General features: G+C 51.0%; 3 protein-coding genes across 4 annotated transcripts; 2 read left to right on the top strand and 1 right to left on the bottom strand.

The window, feature by feature from the left end:
• The first annotated feature begins 16 nt into the window (after nucleotides 1-16).
• DPAGT1 (dolichyl-phosphate N-acetylglucosaminephosphotransferase 1) lies at nucleotides 17-5,423 on the top strand. 2 transcript variants are annotated; one of them, XM_086766383.1, is made up of 9 exons: nucleotides 17-316; nucleotides 405-525; nucleotides 609-822; nucleotides 1,352-1,498; nucleotides 1,645-1,729; nucleotides 2,194-2,382; nucleotides 3,035-3,122; nucleotides 3,490-3,645; nucleotides 4,818-5,423. In XM_086766383.1, the coding sequence occupies exons 1-9, from the start codon at nucleotides 162-164 to the stop codon at nucleotides 4,881-4,883; spliced, it is 1,221 nt and encodes a 406-aa protein (XP_086622509.1). In that variant the 5' UTR covers nucleotides 17-161; the 3' UTR covers nucleotides 4,884-5,423. The 2 variants fall into 2 exon arrangements, with proteins under 2 accessions (XP_086622509.1, XP_086622511.1); XM_086766385.1 differs by lacking the exon at nucleotides 1,352-1,498.
• Nucleotides 5,424-7,293: 1,870 nt separating this feature from the next.
• Nucleotides 7,294-7,823, top strand: H2AX (H2A.X variant histone). Its single transcript, XM_086766052.1, has one exon. It carries the CDS (start codon nucleotides 7,334-7,336, stop codon nucleotides 7,760-7,762), a length of 429 nt encoding a protein of 142 aa, XP_086622178.1. The 5' UTR covers nucleotides 7,294-7,333; the 3' UTR covers nucleotides 7,763-7,823.
• A 904-nt stretch (nucleotides 7,824-8,727) lies between these two features.
• On the bottom strand, nucleotides 8,728-17,782 carry HMBS (hydroxymethylbilane synthase). Its single transcript, XM_086766051.1, has 14 exons — nucleotides 17,714-17,782; nucleotides 17,579-17,632; nucleotides 15,850-15,922; nucleotides 15,137-15,186; nucleotides 14,983-15,038; nucleotides 13,709-13,786; nucleotides 13,317-13,394; nucleotides 12,814-12,889; nucleotides 11,990-12,103; nucleotides 11,439-11,477; nucleotides 10,217-10,336; nucleotides 9,934-9,987; nucleotides 9,281-9,367; nucleotides 8,728-9,057 (listed from the first exon to the last, which is right to left on the bottom strand). The coding sequence occupies exons 1-14, from the start codon at nucleotides 17,735-17,737 to the stop codon at nucleotides 8,884-8,886; spliced, it is 1,077 nt and encodes a 358-aa protein (XP_086622177.1). The 5' UTR covers nucleotides 17,738-17,782; the 3' UTR covers nucleotides 8,728-8,883.
• Nucleotides 17,783-17,792: the final 10 nt, after the last annotated feature.

Below are 17,792 nucleotides of genomic sequence, written 5' to 3'. Positions count from 1 at the left end.
CTCACGCCGGCGGGCGGCTCCTGCCAGGGCCAAAGATGGCGCCTCCCTCGCCGATAGGCCGGAGGACGCCCGCGCCTCCGCTGCCTCCTCCCTAGCGTCCGGCTGGAGGAGGCGGTGGGCGGCGCTCCGCGCCCTCAGCTGGGGCAGCGCCCGCCGTGGCCATGGCGGCCTGGCCCGCCGTGCCCCTCCTCATCAACCTCGGCGGGTCGCTGCTGGGCTTCGCGGCCACGCTCACGCTGATCCCGGCCTTCAGGGACCGCTTCCTCGCCGCGCGGCTCTTCGGCGAAGACCTCAACAAGGCCTCGCGGCAGCCCGTGTGAGTAGCGCTGCTCCGCCGGGCGCACCGGGACCGGGACCGGGACCGGCCCCGGCGGGGCTGACTCCGCGCCTTGCCTTCCTTTCAGCCCCGAGGCGCAGGGCGTGATCAGCGGCGCTGTCTTCCTGATCATCCTCTTCTGCTTCATCCCCGTGCCGTTTCTGAGGTGCTTCGTGGAGGAGCAGTGCGCGGCCTTTCCACACGACGAGGTGAGGCCCGCCTGGCACAGGGAGCGCGGCCGGCGTGGGCAAGGCGTGGCCGAGTGACCGGGGTCTTGTTTTCTCTCCTGCAGTTTGTGGAGCTCATCGGTTCGCTCCTCGCCATCTGCTGCATGATTTTCCTGGGCTTTGCAGATGACGTGCTGAACCTGCGCTGGCGCCACAAGCTGCTTCTTCCTACCATGGCTTCCCTCCCGCTGCTCATGGTTTACTTCACCAACTTCGGAAACACGACCATCGTGGTGCCTAAGCCCTTCCGGGTGCTGCTGGGCATGCACTTGGACCTGGGTAAGTTATGAATCGCCAGAAGCCATCATCCGAGCGGGGAGCGGTGGGTGGAAGGGGTCACCGGACGGCACGCTGCGCTGCAGAGGGAACACACGGAGGATTTACCTCAGTAACCAGTGAGAGGGCGCAATTCCACACACTAGATATGAGGCTGGAAAGAACATCTTGAAATACAGCATGCATTCATGCGTGCATAGGTAGGCGCCAATCATTTTTCCTGGATTCTGGCGATACAATTGAATGCCAGGCGCACATGGCACTCGGCTGCCGACACCAGAACAGCCGAAGGGCAGAAACAGAGCGCTGCGGCCTGCCGCCATGTCGCAACAGTTTGCTGCAGTCGCCGTGTTGTGCGTACGTGTGCGAGTGACGGCTGATTCACAGGAGAGGAAGCTACTGATGTTAAAACTCACCGGGATCGCTAGGTAATGGATTGTTGTACCAAGCAGGAAGCGAGCGCTTCGGTGAATTGGACTGGGGCCTGCTTCGCCTGTGAGTACTAAAGCACCTGGCCCGCTCTGATCTGCAGGTATCCTCTACTATGTGTACATGGGCATGCTCGCAGTGTTCTGCACCAACGCCATCAACATTCTCGCCGGAATCAATGGACTTGAAGCAGGACAGTCTCTGGTGATCGCTGCTTCCATTATTGTATTCAACATTGTAGAGTTAAATGGTAAGGAAGGTAACGTACATGTTTGCGGGGACAAAAAGCCTCCCTGTGGGAGACAGAAGCCTAGATTTCAGTGTGGGGTATTACTAGCCAGTCCTGTCTTATCACAGATGGTTTTGTTTTTTTTCCTTTCTTTTTTTTTTCTCTAGGGGATTATCGAGATGATCACATTTTTTCTCTCTACTTCATGATTCCCTTTTTTTTTACCACGCTGGGGCTGTTTTACCACAACTGGTAAGAAGCTAGACATTCGGGGTTTCTTTGGAAGCGTCCTTTCCCTTTGCTTTCTCCATTTTCAAACAGAAAAACCCCACTTACGAGCCTGCAGGTGGGACGCTGGAGCATATAGACAGGCTTCTAGCCAGAACCAAGAGCACAAAGTGTCAGTACACTGGTAGCTTTTCTGTCGTTAGAATAATTCTGGTCACCCTGGCTCACCAAAGCGTGCAGAAAACGCTCCCTCGTATGTCTCACTAGCCATTTTTTCATACCATATCCTCCGCAAGTCAGGTTGCAGGTCCCAGTCCTGTAGTTCTTAGCATAAATACCTGCAGTTGTTGTTTCGGCTGTGTACATCTGCTGCGGTTCCCTCTTGGCCCCTAACCTGCCACATGGGAATACATTCAGGGGTTATAAAGTCATTTTGACGGCAACAGCGATAATGACAGACCTCCGCTCTTCTGCCCTGTGGATTGCAGGTACCCGTCTCGAGTGTTTGTTGGGGACACCTTCTGCTACTTTGCCGGCATGACCTTCGCCGTGGTGGGGATCTTAGGGCACTTCAGCAAAACGATGCTGCTTTTCTTCATCCCACAAGTGCTCAATTTCCTCTACTCATTGCCTCAGCTCTTCCACGTCATTCCTTGTCCCCGTCACCGGCTGCCGAGGTAACGTACCCGACTGACCTATGGTGGTACCACAGGCTGTGCCTTAAAAGATAAATCTCCAACACCAGCTGAGACAGGTGGTGGTAGAGGCTCCTTTAAAAAGCCACCCAAGTAAGTTTTATAGTTAAAAGTTAGCTGAGTTGCTCTGCCAGCTACGCTCGAGTCATACAGTAGAGGGTTCTCCAGGAAGTTAACTTTTCCGACCAGCCTGCACCCCCAGATACAGAAGAGTGATTTTTCCCAATGTTAGAACATGGTTATTCTCAGCTACAAGATGGAGAGAAATTGATACAGGCTGCTTTTAAAGCTGTTGCAGTAGGATCTGCTAAGATTTCATAGTAGCAAGCATTCTGTGGCACTATGCCTTAGCGGCGATTGTCTCTGCAGGTGTTAGAACCGTCTATGATTCTCTTTTGATTTTTAAGATTATATAGCTTTATGCATATCTTTGGCGTGCCAGGGGAGGCATCTCCTCCTCACTCTGCCCAGTCTGAAGGATTAGGTGCCAGCAGCTGTTTTTAAGCGTATCGGATTATTCCTGCTTTTTTTCCACCACAGAATTTCCTTCTCAGCTACGGTTCTAAGTCTGCTTACGTAGGGATCTCTTTGTCTCCTTGCTCTATCGGGACTAAAATTTTAATGTTTCTTTTAGGCTCAATCCTAGTACAGGGAAGTTGGAGATGAGCTACTCCAAATTCAAAACTAAGAGCCTCTCTGCCCTGGGAACAAACATTCTGAAGGTAAGATCCGGAAAACATTCCGAATCCAGACGCGTTTTGAGGCAGTGGAGGAAGAATGCGAGAGGAACAGGACAGGAGGGAATGCAGAACTTCTGGATTCGCTAGTTATCTCCTTGCTCTAATCCAGAAGAAAACATTCTGCTTAGTCCATCACCGTCCTTTGTGGCCGCTCGACTATGTTAACAACCAATCTTTCAGAATAACCAGACATAGCAGTGTCCCAGGATGATCTTAAGCCTGCCCTGTGTTTTTAATAAGACCATGAGCCAGACTTCAGGGACGGTGCAGCAAAAGGGATCTGGAGCAAAACCAGACAGTAAGTACCAAGCATACCTGGTGAAATAAAGCGCAATATCTCTTTCTCCAGGCAGTCAAGATCTTGCACATAGTAGATGTGAGGAGTGGAACGGACGAAGATGGCGAATACACCGAGTGCAATAACATGACACTTATTAACTTTGTTATAAAGCTGATTGGACCTACCCACGAGCGAAATCTCACTCTCCTGTTGCTACTCATTCAGGTCAGACAAATGGTTCCTCCAGTAGAAAGATGTACTCTGCAGTAGAAACAGATCCAAACCGGTCTCAAGAGTTTCAAGGGGAAAAGGGGAAGTAAAGCATCATGCTCTTCACACAAAATGCTGTGGAACATGAGGAGAATCGAGGTTTACACAGCTCAACGGATTCTCCCCCCCTCGCAGTTCACTGAGAGCTAATAAATACAAAGTCCCTAGGTTAGCTTGCGGATATTCCCAAGGCACGAATCGTTAGATGCTAGAAAAATGTTAGGAAAGCAGACTGGCTTGTCACTCTGACCCGACACAGCCTTTTTCCATGTTCCTGTTTTTCAGTCATACCAAATAACGCAGTCCCTGAGCGATCTCTGGCCGGTGGACTTGCATTAGCATGGCATGCAGCTCAGCGGTATCTCGAATCTGAGCGGGGTGCGGTAGCATTTTGAAGCAACTTAGAGCGCAAGGATAACGTCTCACAGATCCTGCCACTGCCCCTATTCGGCACGTCAACTCTTGTGTGTAATATAGTAGAAACACTGCATTTGGAAAGGCCTGCATCGCTTAATTGCCCACAATAAAATTATTTTTGCATCCTCAGACCAAAGATAAGAGAATCTTACTAGGAAAGAGAAGAGACACTTAGCCCAATTCCCACTTGGGAGGAAGGCCTTACTTCCGAAAAAAACAAACCTGGACAGGGCTTAGGCGGGTAACAGCGGGGACAGGGGAGGATGGCGAGTACGTACCGTTTGGTCTTGAGCCCGGTCACAGCAGAGAAGTCCTGGCAGCGCCTTCTTGGAAGGATGCTGAATTGCAGCTTTGACGCGAGGTATTTTCCATTACAAACCGTAGGGTGTACATTGTCACGTAGGCTCCTTAAGAAGGAAAGGGTTGTTCCCAACCATTCATCTCAACCACTTGTTCTCACAGTGTGGCTGCACGCAGGCACACACAGAAGTCCTCTGTGGATAGCCACGATTCTCAGAGAACGGAGGACTTTGGCTAGGCTTTTGCCTTTCGTCTTGCTGTACCTAAAAAAACGTAGCCTAACTTGTCAATTATTAGTGAAACGAGGCATGCTGCACAGCATAGCAAATCCATCGGGAAAGGAGGAATCTGCCAGCCTGTGAACTATTTAACGCTATAATGTTTCTGTTGTCTGTCTGATTTTTACCTAGGTCCTGGGCAGCACGATTGCATTTTCAATCCGGTACCAACTAGTGCGATTGTTTTATGATGTCTGACCGGGCTGTCGGGGAGGAGGGGAAAGAGTTGTACCTGCCAGTCAGTTTTCTCCAATTGCTGACCAAATGATTCAACTGATCTTACTCTGGCCCTCCGAGAACCTCAGGACACCTGTCAAAATGCAAGCAACTGCTCCGCGTGGGCCAGTCCTCAACTGTAACCATCGTTTTTGTGTGTCTTGTGCACAGAAGGCTTTTGTCCGATTTTGCTGACAGAGAAGATTCACTGCTACTTGGACATCGTTGTTACTGGGAATACCTTTCAGAGGGGAAGTAAATCACCCAGATGCTCACTCACAGCAATTAGGGAGAGATGAAATTTCTGTACATCCGACAAGCATGTTACTCTTCCCCAAGAGAGAAAACAGGAACGTCAATTTCTGTGACGCTGTAGAGCAGAACAAGTAAACCAGAATCCTCTCCTGGATTCTCTGATTCTTTCTTTGGTCCGTGAACACAGAGCAACATGTTATAAGCCATAGCCAAAACTCAGAGTGCTCCCTCTGAGAATAAAATAACTCATGGTACATTTCCCCTTCAGTGCTTCGCCTCAAGAATCTTGAGACACAGTGAAAGTAGGTTACACGATACATCCGTGTGGCTGCCGGCTCTGGTAGGGGGCTGATCATTTCTGCAATAGACTCCCTGTTCTTTCACTGCTACCGGGAATGTTCCCGCTGGAGGGTTTTTCTTTCTGAACACCTTTATTATCTGTCTTCCTTCGTGGAATAGGACATATCTGGCACAGGCTAGCAGAGTGAGGATCGCTGTGTCCTTGTGTAACAGAGGACATCAGCAAAAGCCTTAGATTAACATGGAACAAAGACCCTGGAGGCTGCAATTCCTTCTGCCTGAAACACAAATCGTTATTTATATACCAGTAGCTGGCACTACATTTCACCACAGAATTGCCACCTATCTGACAAAGAACCACTTAACAGCCATTGGAGAACCAGGCTAAAGAGTCTGCGCGAGATTATCCAGAGCAAAAAGCAAAGCAATGCAACAGCAAAGACAGTAACGCTGAGATGGGTGACAGTAGAAGTTGCTGAGTCCAGTACCTTAATAGCTGTAAGGCTGCCGCACTTCTGCGCACCCAAGTCCAGCCAGTAGCAAGGCTGGGAGTGTAGTCCCACTATGCAAAAACGCGCATGTCCAGCAACACTGATCAACACAGAAAACAACCAGCACTCCAGCGTGAGTGGTAAAAGTGGCCAAATCCTCTTCCTCCTCTCCAGCCGACCAATTTGGAAGTCTGCTAGTGGAGTATATTGATATAAACATACACACACAGAGAGACATTACAAATCCCTTCAGTAGGTAGCCTTAAACACCCCATCTGTCCAGAAATCCCACCACTGGATTTCCTGGCACTGGGGCACATGAACACTCAGGGTCCACAGTATTACTTGCTCCTACTCAAATCTTGTCACTTAGAGAGAGAAATTAATCTCTCTGCTAGCTGATCTAGACATACGGCCTTCTAGTAGCCAACTCTCAGACACCTACCCCGTTTTCTCCGGTAGCTGGCTTAGACCCACCTCCAGTATGCAACCTGCCAGCTCTGATCCCTCCAAAGCCCGTTATCCTACTCGCTGGTCTGGGTCGTTTGCTGGTGATCAGACGCCCTGGGTTCCACCCTAGCCCTGGCCCTGTTCTGCACATGCTCCCGTCCTCCCATTTGCTGGTACCACACGTACACCGGCCCCTTCGGCCTGACGCCGGTTGCTGGCACTTATACCTCCAGACGTACACATGCACACAGGGCTGACAGTCCCCTCGCCCTGGGAAAAAAAAAAAAAAACTAGAAACCTAGAGGACAGCCTACAAAGATGAAGGCTACCAACCAGCAACATGCTTGACTACCTTCTTCAACCTGCTCCTCCTTCCGTGTTCCCATGTTGTTCCCTCCCAGTCCACACCGAGTCCTCCCTCGCCTTCTGTGCTTCCCTTAAACAATCCGTAATACCTCTCACCCCCACCATCCCTTAAAAAGGACCTCGCGTAGGTTTTACACAGCCCCGAACGCTCTTCCCCTGTGTGCCACCGCAAGCCCGGCACCCTACAGGCGGGGATCCTCCTCGGTCTGCAGGCACCCCGGGAGCCGCCTGCCTCACTCTGCGGGGAGCCAGGCCAAGACCAGGGGCCGCAGCTCCCTGGGGGGCAACGGCCAACCGCCTCTGCAGTATGAATTTGGCGCCTTACCTTCTTATTGGCCGCTCTCCGGCACCAATGGACTCAGGGCAAGCGCCGTGACATCGGCCAGGCCACCAGTCAGCAAAAGCCTTCTTCCGGCAGACGCACCAATAGCGAGGGGCAACGGCGCTGTCCAATGAGCTGAGCCCTACTTTGAGGAAGGTTATAAAAAGGCCGGGTAGCGCGCTGCCGGCCTCACTTCGCCGCAGAGCTCGGGAGGCGAGGGGGAAGAGCCTGCAGCGCAGCAAGGCGCCATGTCCGGCCGTGGCAAGAGCGGCGGTAAGGCCCGCGCTAAGGCCAAGTCTCGCTCGTCCCGGGCTGGGCTGCAGTTCCCCGTCGGGCGTGTTCATCGGCTGCTGCGGCGCGGGCACTACGCGGAGCGGGTGGGGGCCGGCGCGCCCGTGTACCTGGCCGCCGTGCTGGAGTACCTGACGGCCGAGATCCTGGAGCTGGCGGGCAACGCGGCCCGCGACAACAAGAAGACGCGCATCATCCCCCGCCACCTGCAGCTGGCGGTGCGCAACGACGAGGAGCTCAACAAGCTGCTCGGCGGCGTCACCATCGCGCAGGGCGGTGTCCTGCCCAACATCCAGGCCGTGCTGCTGCCCAAGAAGACGGGCGGCGCCGCAGGCCCCGCCAAGGCCGGCAAGAAGGGCGGCGGGCAGCAGTCGCAGGAGTACTAGGGCGGCCTCCCGCACCACACAAAGGCCCTTTTCAGGGCCACCCCCATTGCTCACCGGGAGAGCTGCGATCCGCGCGGGGTGGGGGAGGAGGCGGGGGGGTCTCCGCCCCGCTCTCCTGTCCGGAGGCGGCGCTGCGGGGCCCGAGAGCGCGGGAATCTGCGGAGGGACCGCCCCGGCCGGGCAGGAACACGCGGCCGGCAGAGCCGCTCCACAAAGACTTGACACTGGGGTGCTGAGAACGGAACTGTATTTATGGTCTGTTACACTCGGCGAAGGTTGCATAGAAAATAAACAATGCTTCATTTCCAAAGCATGCAGCACCCGCGGAGGTGCCGTTTCAGTGTTTCTTCAAGGCACTGGAACGCACGAGCCCTGCCGAGAGGATGGCAACCCGCTGGTGAGTGCGGGGAGCCACAGTAAAGGGAAGGGGCTAAGTTACAGAGAAAGGCACAATGGCTCCAAAGCTGGGCTTCCTCGTCAGCTCCCAGGTAACTGGTGAGCATCTCCAATCACCCTTGTAGCAAGGCAAACGAGACTGCCTGCCCACTAATTTACTACTGGCCCATTGACAAATTTGCATCCGAGAACTGCAAACTTAATGCCTTACCTTCACTGAGACCTATGGCGAAGCTGGCATTTGTGCTACTTCGCTATGAGGAATAGGTTCCTGGGAGCCTCCTCCTCAGCGTTCTGGTGAGCAAACAGGCTCAGGTGCTGCCAACCACTACCAGCAGTACTTCGGTACCGGCAGCACAGTACAGCGCTCCAGCCCCACCACAGTTGAGTCCTATTATCTGAAATAACTGCCTCGTTCCTCAGCGGAACAGGAGAACACTTACAGATTCTTTTCTTTTACATTTTTCTTTTCACTTCCTAGCTGCAAAACTTGTAGAAAAACCTCCAGGCACACCTTGCAATTTAGGGAAATGCAGAGAGGGATGAAAACCCAGGAAAGCGTAAACTACTCAAGTTAGTCAACTTAGTATTTCAAGTTTCTGTGCCCAAACATCAGGTAAGACAGGCATGAGTACTTCAGGAAATCCCTTCTTCCTAAGGAGGATGACAGTATAGCTGCAAAGACTCGCCCGAGTTGTAGCAGTTGTGCCGACCACGCCACGAGTTTAGCGGGCATCGTTGAGCTGCCTTGCCACGCTAAGGATATGCTTAGCTCCCTTGCTCAGAAGTAAACTAGCTAGTTCAACACCAAGGCTCTCTGCAGCTTCCTGGGCCCGAGCAGGGACGTTCTTGGCGGTGATGCCAACGTGCTGCACGTCGTCGTTTGGTCCATCTTCATTCTGCAAACGTAAACAGCTCAATGGAAGGGCAGGAAGGGGCGAGCAAGAAACAGTTTAAGCCATGTGCGAAATGGGGCAAAATCTGTGGTCTGAGAAGCCCTGAGAACGGTGCGCTGTTACAGTTTCCAAGGAACCAGACCAAGAGTAATAGACAAATTGCAGAAGGCTGGGTTTTGTCATTCAGCTTCAGGTTTGGATTTTGAGGGCACCGTGGTTCACGTACCTGTTGAGGATAATTAACGCTGGTCTGCATAGTCTCCTTCAGGCTATCGGATCCATCCAAACTGTACACCGCTCCTGTCAAATACAGCTTGGGAGACATAGAGAAGGGATTAATAACGTGTTAATAAACAAACAGAAAGCCAACTACCTCCTTTAAAAAAAAAAATATAAAGCACACAACATACAAAGCAAGGTCTGGAGGGGAAGCTTTTGTAGTGCAGCGGGATCAGGATTGTGGTACAACACAACTATGAGAAGTCATCCCTGTTAGGGAAGGTGCAACTTCCCAAGGAAAAAGCTGAACTTCTTGCTAGCTTCCCACCTCCTTAATCACGCTCCATTGTGTAAAAACACTGATTTTCCGGGGTCAGAAGCGAGACTTTCCTCTCTCAGGGCAACACCACTTTTAAAGGAAGGGGTGGGGGGGAAATCTGGTATAAGGGCATTTTCTAGAAGACGGAGCTTCAGCAGCCAGACCCATTCCCGTACTCCTGCACCGGACACAAACCCAGAACGCTGGAGTCAGGAGCCTACCTGCCCTAACTGGCTATACAGATATCTGCCAGAGTGACCTCTGGGGAAGGATCAGGGAACACGCACGCACTGGAACAGGTTTTCAGAAAGAATCCCAGATAAACACGAAGTACTCCTCACCTGGCCATCCTTCAGCATGGTGTTGACAGCCACAGGGACGCTACATCCACCCTCCTAAAACAGAAAGCAGCTGACATCGAGGCTCCTACCTGGCACATTCAAAGCAGAGGCCTCTGAAAACTTCAGGCTGCCCACAACCCCACTTAGGCCCTTCTCAATCCAAAAGTAATCTCTGCTTTGCAGTTTTAGGAAAGCGGAACAGCTGTCCCATCCTATGGCGCCAGGTCAACTAGCAGAGCAGCATTTACTGCTGCAGGCAGAGGAGCAAGGATGGCGCACCTACCAAACGTTTCATAAAGGCTCTCTCAGCAATGCAGCATAACACGGTGTCTGCGTCATGCAGGGCAGACACCATATTCAGTATCTCTTGGTCTTTGGCACGAACTTCCACTGCTAAGGCACCCTAGAAGAAGAAAAAAGAAACAAACATAATAATCATCATAATTCCTCAACTTCCTGCACCTCTGCGTGCACTCAGTATTGGTCATGAAACAGAACTCAGAGGCCTGGATGCATCTCACTAAGGCAGCGATGCTTCTGTGTGTACAGAAATCAGCTACAAAACAATCCGCTGGTTGCAGAGTCATCCCATAGCACTGCAGTGAAGGGAAGATCAGAACACACTTCAGCCGAGTGTTCAAGACCACGCTGTCACCTCAAACCATTCCAGAACCTGCGACTGCACATACAGAAATGCTCACCCCACTGCCCCTTTCTGATGAGCAGGCTGGATAAATCCAAGCTTCCCAACTTTTTCTCAAGATAAAGATCAAGTGGTGAATGCGTAACAGTGACAAAACAATTTCCAAAACTGGAAATGAGATGGGGGAAGGGGAGAAAAAAAAAGAAGGGGAAAAAAAAAGGGGGAACTGCACAGTACCTGATAAACGCATTATCAAAATCACCACTGCAGACTGCTGAATTTGCAGATTTGTCACTCGCTATCACTAATGCACAGCCAGCTCCAGTTTAGCAAGTTTGATAGCCACTGTACAACGCTGTGCAAACTCGGCCGCAGCCACACGGCCAGCCTGGCCGGAACAGTTTGCCTGCCTAGAAATGAGAGCACTAAGAATTGCTCCAAGGCAGGTGTTTCAGCTCCACCCTCCGGGCGTCAGGACGCTGCGATAACGGAGAAGGAGGGAACATCACAGGGCAAAGATACTGCAGCGGCTCTGCACAATTGCTCCGGTACAGCACAACACTGACCCTGCCAGGGCCTGTCCCATATCTGCCGCGTCGCCCCAGTGCAGTCGTGCCACGTGTCACCACGCTTACCGTTTTTCTATTACTGGTGGAAATCAGCCCCCACTACACCGGGTAACAGAGCCGACTACCATTCCTCCCACAAGCTGTGCCTAAAACAGCCAGCAAACGGATCGACGTAGTAGTTCTTTGGCAACCAACACACAGGAAGTATCGGCACAATTAACTACTCTGGCACATCGTACTGCTGCTGGCTTTCAATACACAGCTCGGCTTGAGATACAAAAGTTGTAACGTACCTGTCCAACAGCATACAGACAATCTTCAGGGCTTAGGAGCTGGAAGAAAGTAAAATCAGAGTTAACTCAAGTTGCACTGTTCGGAATATAGGAAGCGACAGCCAAATTCTATGCTCACCTCTAACATCAATTGATTTTGTGCCTGACCAAAGAAATAACACCTCCCCCTTCCCGTGCCTCGGTGTTTCCACCCCTAAAGTGAGATAATGCATTTTCCTTCAGCTGGACTGTAAAACTTTGTGAATTAGCTCATCAGAAAAATATTAGTCATGCACACTGCTGCGTTGCTAGACACAACTACTGTGAAATGCTTGGGTACGACCAGATGACCAACTGTCGCTGCACCACGGAAAGCTAAACAATCTAAGTTTCTCTACGCAGAAAACAAAACCAACCAACAATCCTCCCTGAAGCGCAGCAAATCACGAGCTGACACAGCAATGGATTCAGCAGACTGCATGCTCATCTTTGACAGGGCAACCGCAAGGTCTGAACGGCAAGCAGTTGGCGGTCCGGCAGACAACGGTACTTCCTGCTTTGCAGCTCCTCACCTGCCCAATGCGATTCTCCCAACCCATTCTCTTCAGCCCCGCAGCAGCCAGGATGATGGCACTGAAGTCTTCTTTCTCATCTAGCTTCTTTAAACGAGTGTTTAAATTCCCCCTCTGTAGAAGTGGTTAAGCGAGCACAGAAACAGCAGGCAAACAGTCCTATAACCTCTTCACATCCCCTTGAGTGCGTTTACAGAATGTACAGAATCCAGCAGCCTCCAAATGAGAATCAAGTCACCCCGAAAGAAGCGCTAAACACGGACAACTGTTTCTTTAAATACAATTTTGCTGAGCATTATGGAATATTAATTCAGCCACTGACTCTCAAAAGATAGGCACGTCCTTTAAGTACGTTATTAACACCTGACACCAACTCCTTTCACATAGCCAAGCCCTATGTACCGGGACCGAAGCAACGTTGCCTTTTACGGCTAGTCCAGCGGCCCAAGTCGGAACGAGCAGCCCAAGTCGCATCCGGGGCATTGGGAAGCCATTGGCACTTGGCCACCGAGACGAACACACTGTAGGCACCCATCAAGCACTTTTTCAAGCGTTCCTTAATGTACAATTCATCTGCATCCTGGATCTCAGCTAGAATGAGGTGGCCCCTCCTTTACAGCCTCATGAGAAAGCAGAGGACAGAACGGGCCGTGGTACGCTATACGGCCCACTCAGAGCAGGTTTGCGGAAGGCGGCCTTTGAGGGAGCAGCTTGTTGTTGTAGGTCAGGTGAAATAAACCAGCCTTGATGCTAAATTTCACATGAAGTTGTATTTTCCTGCTTGCAGTTTTACCCAGCTGCCACGTTTTGCCAGGAAAGGATACAATATCCCTGAATTCTAACTGAGGGAACTTCTTTTTGAGCTGGGCTGCTCTCCGAAGTGAACTGGTTCCAATCACACTGTGGGGGAAATAAAAGCAATTAAATTCAGAATCCTCCTACACTTACCTCAAGCCAGAAATACGTCAGAACTTCCAAGGAAACAAATGACAATTTTTTTTTTTTTAAATTGAAATGAAGGAGAAATGAAGTTCAAAGGAGTAGGAATTCTCTCTGGACGCTACGATAAGAAAGGATCTAACTTGGGAAAACATTGCGACTCAAGGGTTGCTCAAGAGATCCAACCTCGCTTGGGGTGCCACACTCACGTGAGACAGCGTTGCTCTTTTCAGCAAGTGGATTCAGCGTGATGCCTACGGAAAGCTAACAGAAGGCACTGTAAAACCACCACAGGATAAAGCAAGGAGCTCAGTGACTTGCCACTGGGAAGTACTGACCAACTCCTCCCTTACGTGTTTACACCTGTCTCCCCCCTCTCCCCACTCACCTCTTTTCAGGAAGGAGGCTCAGTGTTTTCCCACAGTTTTTGGGATGAAAGACAACAGCATCAAGTGGGTTTTCCCTTCTGCAAAATAACGCAAGTGCAGAATGGTTGACGCATCGTTTAACAGAAGGCCATTAAGCTTAACAGTTCTGCTGTCGGTCCCCAGAGGAACTGCCTCTGGCTCCAAAATCATCACTGTAAAAGCAAGGATTTCCAGCAAACCTGCTGGCCTCAGAACACTAGGACAGCTCTAGTGTTTCCACCGTTTCAGAGACTAACCAGAGGGTGGTCAAACTCTGAGCACCTGAAAGGACCTAAGCTGCCTTTGCTTTCCTACCACTAAACACTGCAACATGCAAGTCCCTCGGAGAAGCGAGCCTCGCGTCCACACTTACTTGCAGACGGCACCGATGGTAAAGCCAGGAGGAAGAGAAGTTGGCAAGTCCTTCAAGGAGTGAACCACGAGATCAACTCTGAAAATTAGAGGACAGTAATCACTGAACAGATGGCTGAGCTCACGCAGTACCTACCAGAGGCCTGCAGGTCATTTCTAGAAAACTGTGAATCCACCCTGGAAATTTATTGGGAAAAGAGGGAGGAATTTCAGGATTCTGCATCCAGAACTACTGCAGAGTTCTAGTGTTACTCTGCAAAAGGCACCTCCCCTTTCTCTGTCTCTCTTTTCCCACCTGTAAAATTAAGACAATGCCTTCCTCCCAGCAGCCATGCAAGGCACATTACAACAATTGGGTTGAACGAGGGGAAGACGCTGGAGATGTTCACACAGGCGGACTCATCATACCAATATGCAACCAGTACATTGTCTGGTATTACACTTCAAACTGACAATAAAGTAAAAGCTATCTGCTTCTTACAAGGCAAATGAGCATCATTGTAAATGCCTGAGTCTCCAGTATTTTTTCAACTACTTTGCTCAAAAAATGCAGTACCATGTGCCTGTCAGAGATTCAGAGGAACATCTTTGGTTTTCAACCTACTTTAACTAAGGCATAAGTACCCCTGAAACTCTCCTCAGGGTACTGAAAAAGAAAAAAGCAGAAAAAAAAAGAAGAAAAAAGCAGAAAAGAAAAAAAAGCTGAAAGAAAAAGAAAAAAAACTGGAAAAAAAAAGAGAAAAAAAGGTAAAAAAAAGATGAAAAAAAAAAGAAGAAAAAAGATAAAAAAAAAAAAAAAAGAAGAAAAAAGATGAAAAAAAAGAAAAGGGCACTAATCTTTCCCTGCTCCAGCAGGAGCCTGAACCGAGTTTTTCTGTAGAAAGAAGTTAAGCAGACAGCAGCACAAGTTGCCCTGCATATTTAGCATGCAAATCTGTTAATAACTGTTAACATGTTAATACATCCAAGCAAAAAGAATGAACTTATTTTACATCCTCTCTGATGTGCATGTAACACAAATCATGGAAGAAAAAAAAAAAAAAAAAAAAAAAAAAAAAGAAAAAAAACCAAACCACCAACCTAACTGGGCCAGACCAAGCAACAACTACACTTCAAAATATGTGGCCTAAGCCCAGGGTAGACAGGGGAAAGAAAAAAGAAGATGACAATGACTTAATTAAAGGAAAGGAAACAAGACCACATACACAGCAAGCCAAAGATGTCCAAAGAGCACCACAAATGCCAGAGGAGGCAGAGAAAACAACGAGCACTTACTCATTTCTTTCAAGTGCATTTTCCAGCTCTTTGGTGAAGAGGCTCTTCTCCCCGATCTACACATAAACAGAGGAGCATAAATCACAACAGAAACATCTGCAAATGTATCGTCAAATACAATCACTTCTCCCTAAAGGAAGAAGAGATCCTTTACCTTGGAAAGCGCTGTATCCAAGATCTTGTCTCCAGTCGTCGACATGGCAACTGCTCAGAGAGAGAGCAGAGGTAAAACGCGAGGCTCGGTCAGAGCGCTGGGAATATCTATGCAAGATGTAACGAGCAGTATGGTGCCACACGCTACTGCACAAACACCGACTCAAGGTAACTGTAAGAGCAGCTCCCTGCTAGAAATGCACTGTGCTCCAGACAAGTGAAATTCAGACTTCCTTCACTGGCTTCAAAAACAGAGCGAGGGGAAAGAGGGCAGGTTCGGGGAAGAGCTGACCCAGCGGAAATTGCCAAGGTCTTTCTCTGGAGTACCAGTAAACAGGTACTCAGCAGTTCTCTTCACTGCGCGGCTGGGCTCCCATTATTCCTGCTGAATGCCTCAAGCCCCAGACAGGAAAACAACCCTAACGCGCAGAGCGATACCAGGTTCTCAAATGGAGTAAAAGAACAGCATCTGCACTGCGTGACGTACTCAGAGCTTCAATGATCAGGAGCTTATGAAATCCATCTTTTGCCCGTAGAAGAAGCCTGCAGCACTTGCTCAGCCGCACAGCCTAGCTGAATTCAGATGGCACTCTTGGATAAGCGAGGTCGAATCCTTCTCCTCGTGACAGCACTCTATGCACACCTCTTGCACACAAAGATAAACAGCCGGCTCCCGCTGCCATCTGCCCCAGGGCAGCATCCAGAATAACTTACCAATCTCAAAGCGGAGTTCGGGATATAGCTCACGGAGCATCTCGACCACGCTGTCGGTCTGAATCCGGGCCAGCTGCAACGAAGCAGAAAGCAAAGCCTTCACCAAAGAGCACATCGTCCATACAGCAGCTAGAGAGGACTTCGCCATTCTTCGATGGTCAGGCGTGCACGACCACTACGTTCTCTAAATCAAAAGCATTAGAAAAAAGTAGCCCCAAGTAAGACCGCTCATACGTACAAACTCATGCTGTGACCACAGCATTCCACTGAATAACTTATTTTATTGACTAAGTGGTAGAATAACATCTCCCCACGTTCAGCGCCGTTGTGTTCCAAGAACTGACAAGGCAAAGCAGAGAATTTATCAAATTAGGAAGAGCAACTAGAGCAGAAGCCTACATGTCAGGATTCACACGCTCTGTCTCCCGCTGCGTTATTAAGGTAATCGGCTGTCCCCCAGTCAGGAATTCCACCTCTCTTCCACCTCCATGCTCTTATTCCCAGACAGCATTTACCTACCTAACTTCGAGCTGCTCGGTCTCACCTCTGCGGAACACAACCGCTGACAGATGCCCACTCATCGGCAAGCGGGCAAAAAGGTAAGCAAAACCATCCTCCCGTTGCTCAGTGACAAAAGAACAAGTCACGTTGCACGCTGGGTACCCTCTGCTTTTTTTTAAGAGTACAAATTTTACCAATACTGCAGGTTTTGGGAGAAGCCAGTAGGATTTTGCTATGCTGCTGGAAAATTGACAGTTACTGGCAAGTATAAGTTACTTATCCTCTGTAAGATCAGAGCTCTATTTAGAGGTTCTATGGACAAAAAAAAAGGTAACAGCTCAGATCTGCACGCACAGCAAGCAACAGATTTTAAAGCAATAAAGCGCAGGAAGAACATTCTCTTGCATAAGAACAGCAGAAGCAAGTAAAACAAAACCAGAATTACACTAGCAGAGGATCACTTCACACATGCAAGCAGCAGCAGACTCAAGCAACTGCAGGTGAGTTCCAGCTTTTCTGCCACTGATGAGCTGCGTAGCCCGGGGTATTTAATTCTGCTCTCAGGGCTGTAGTTTCCCCACATCTAAGAGGAGCATAAATAGCTGCTTCCCTTTGTAGAGGGCCACAAGAGCCTCAGGCTAGGAAAAGAGGTAGTGCGCACACACCTATGTCCCTTGCCCTGATGCCTATGTGACAGCCTTCTTGAAAGCACAGAAATCTTCCTAGAACGCGCTACCAGAACGAAGATTATCTCCGAACAAAGGCCTGAAGGTCACTTATCTCCCTTCGCGAGTCTGCTCCTCCTTGCTGCAGCCCGCTGGGGAGAGATACCCGCTGTATCTCCAGAGACGTCCCTGCCCCGCAGCCGTTAGCCCGGGGGGGGGGGGTTTGCTGGGGTGGGGGGGTTTTGTCGGGTTGGGGGGGGTCCCGCCTCCCGCGAAGACCCGCACGAGCCTTGCGAGTCAGCGGGCCACAGCAAGGTCCCGGTCACCCGCCGTTCCCCGCCCCCCGGCAGCGCTGTTTAGGGCCGGCCGTCGCCCGGGCTCCCAGGCAAGCGCTGGGAAAGCCGCTCCAGGGCGCCCACCGCGGAGCTCCTCGCCGGCACGGCCAGCGGCGGCGGCGGCCCCAGACCCACGTCCCCTCCCGTCCAGCGCTCGCTGGACGTGACCCGCCCCGGCCTCCCGGGCCCTGCACGGGCGGACGCCTCCGCTCCCCGCCCGCCGCCTACCTGGCTCCGCCGGGTGCCCACACGGACCGCTCTGCCGCCCACGCCGCTCTCGCCCTGCGGCAACAACCGGGTCAGCGGCCGCCCCTCGCCACGCCGCCCCCCCCCCCCCCCCCGCCCCGCGGGACCCCGACTCACGGCAGCCACCCCCGGCTCGCCCATGCCTGCGCTCGCCCCCCGCCGCTCGCGCCCACTGCGCGCCCTCAGCGCCCCGCGC

The sequence above is a fragment of the Chlamydotis macqueenii genome, chromosome 24 (assembly GCF_036417535.1).
Source record: "Chlamydotis macqueenii isolate bChlMac1 chromosome 24, bChlMac1.mat, whole genome shotgun sequence".
Taxonomy (NCBI): domain Eukaryota; kingdom Metazoa; phylum Chordata; class Aves; order Otidiformes; family Otididae; genus Chlamydotis; species Chlamydotis macqueenii.
This window is presented reverse-complemented; position numbering and strand designations above follow the sequence as displayed.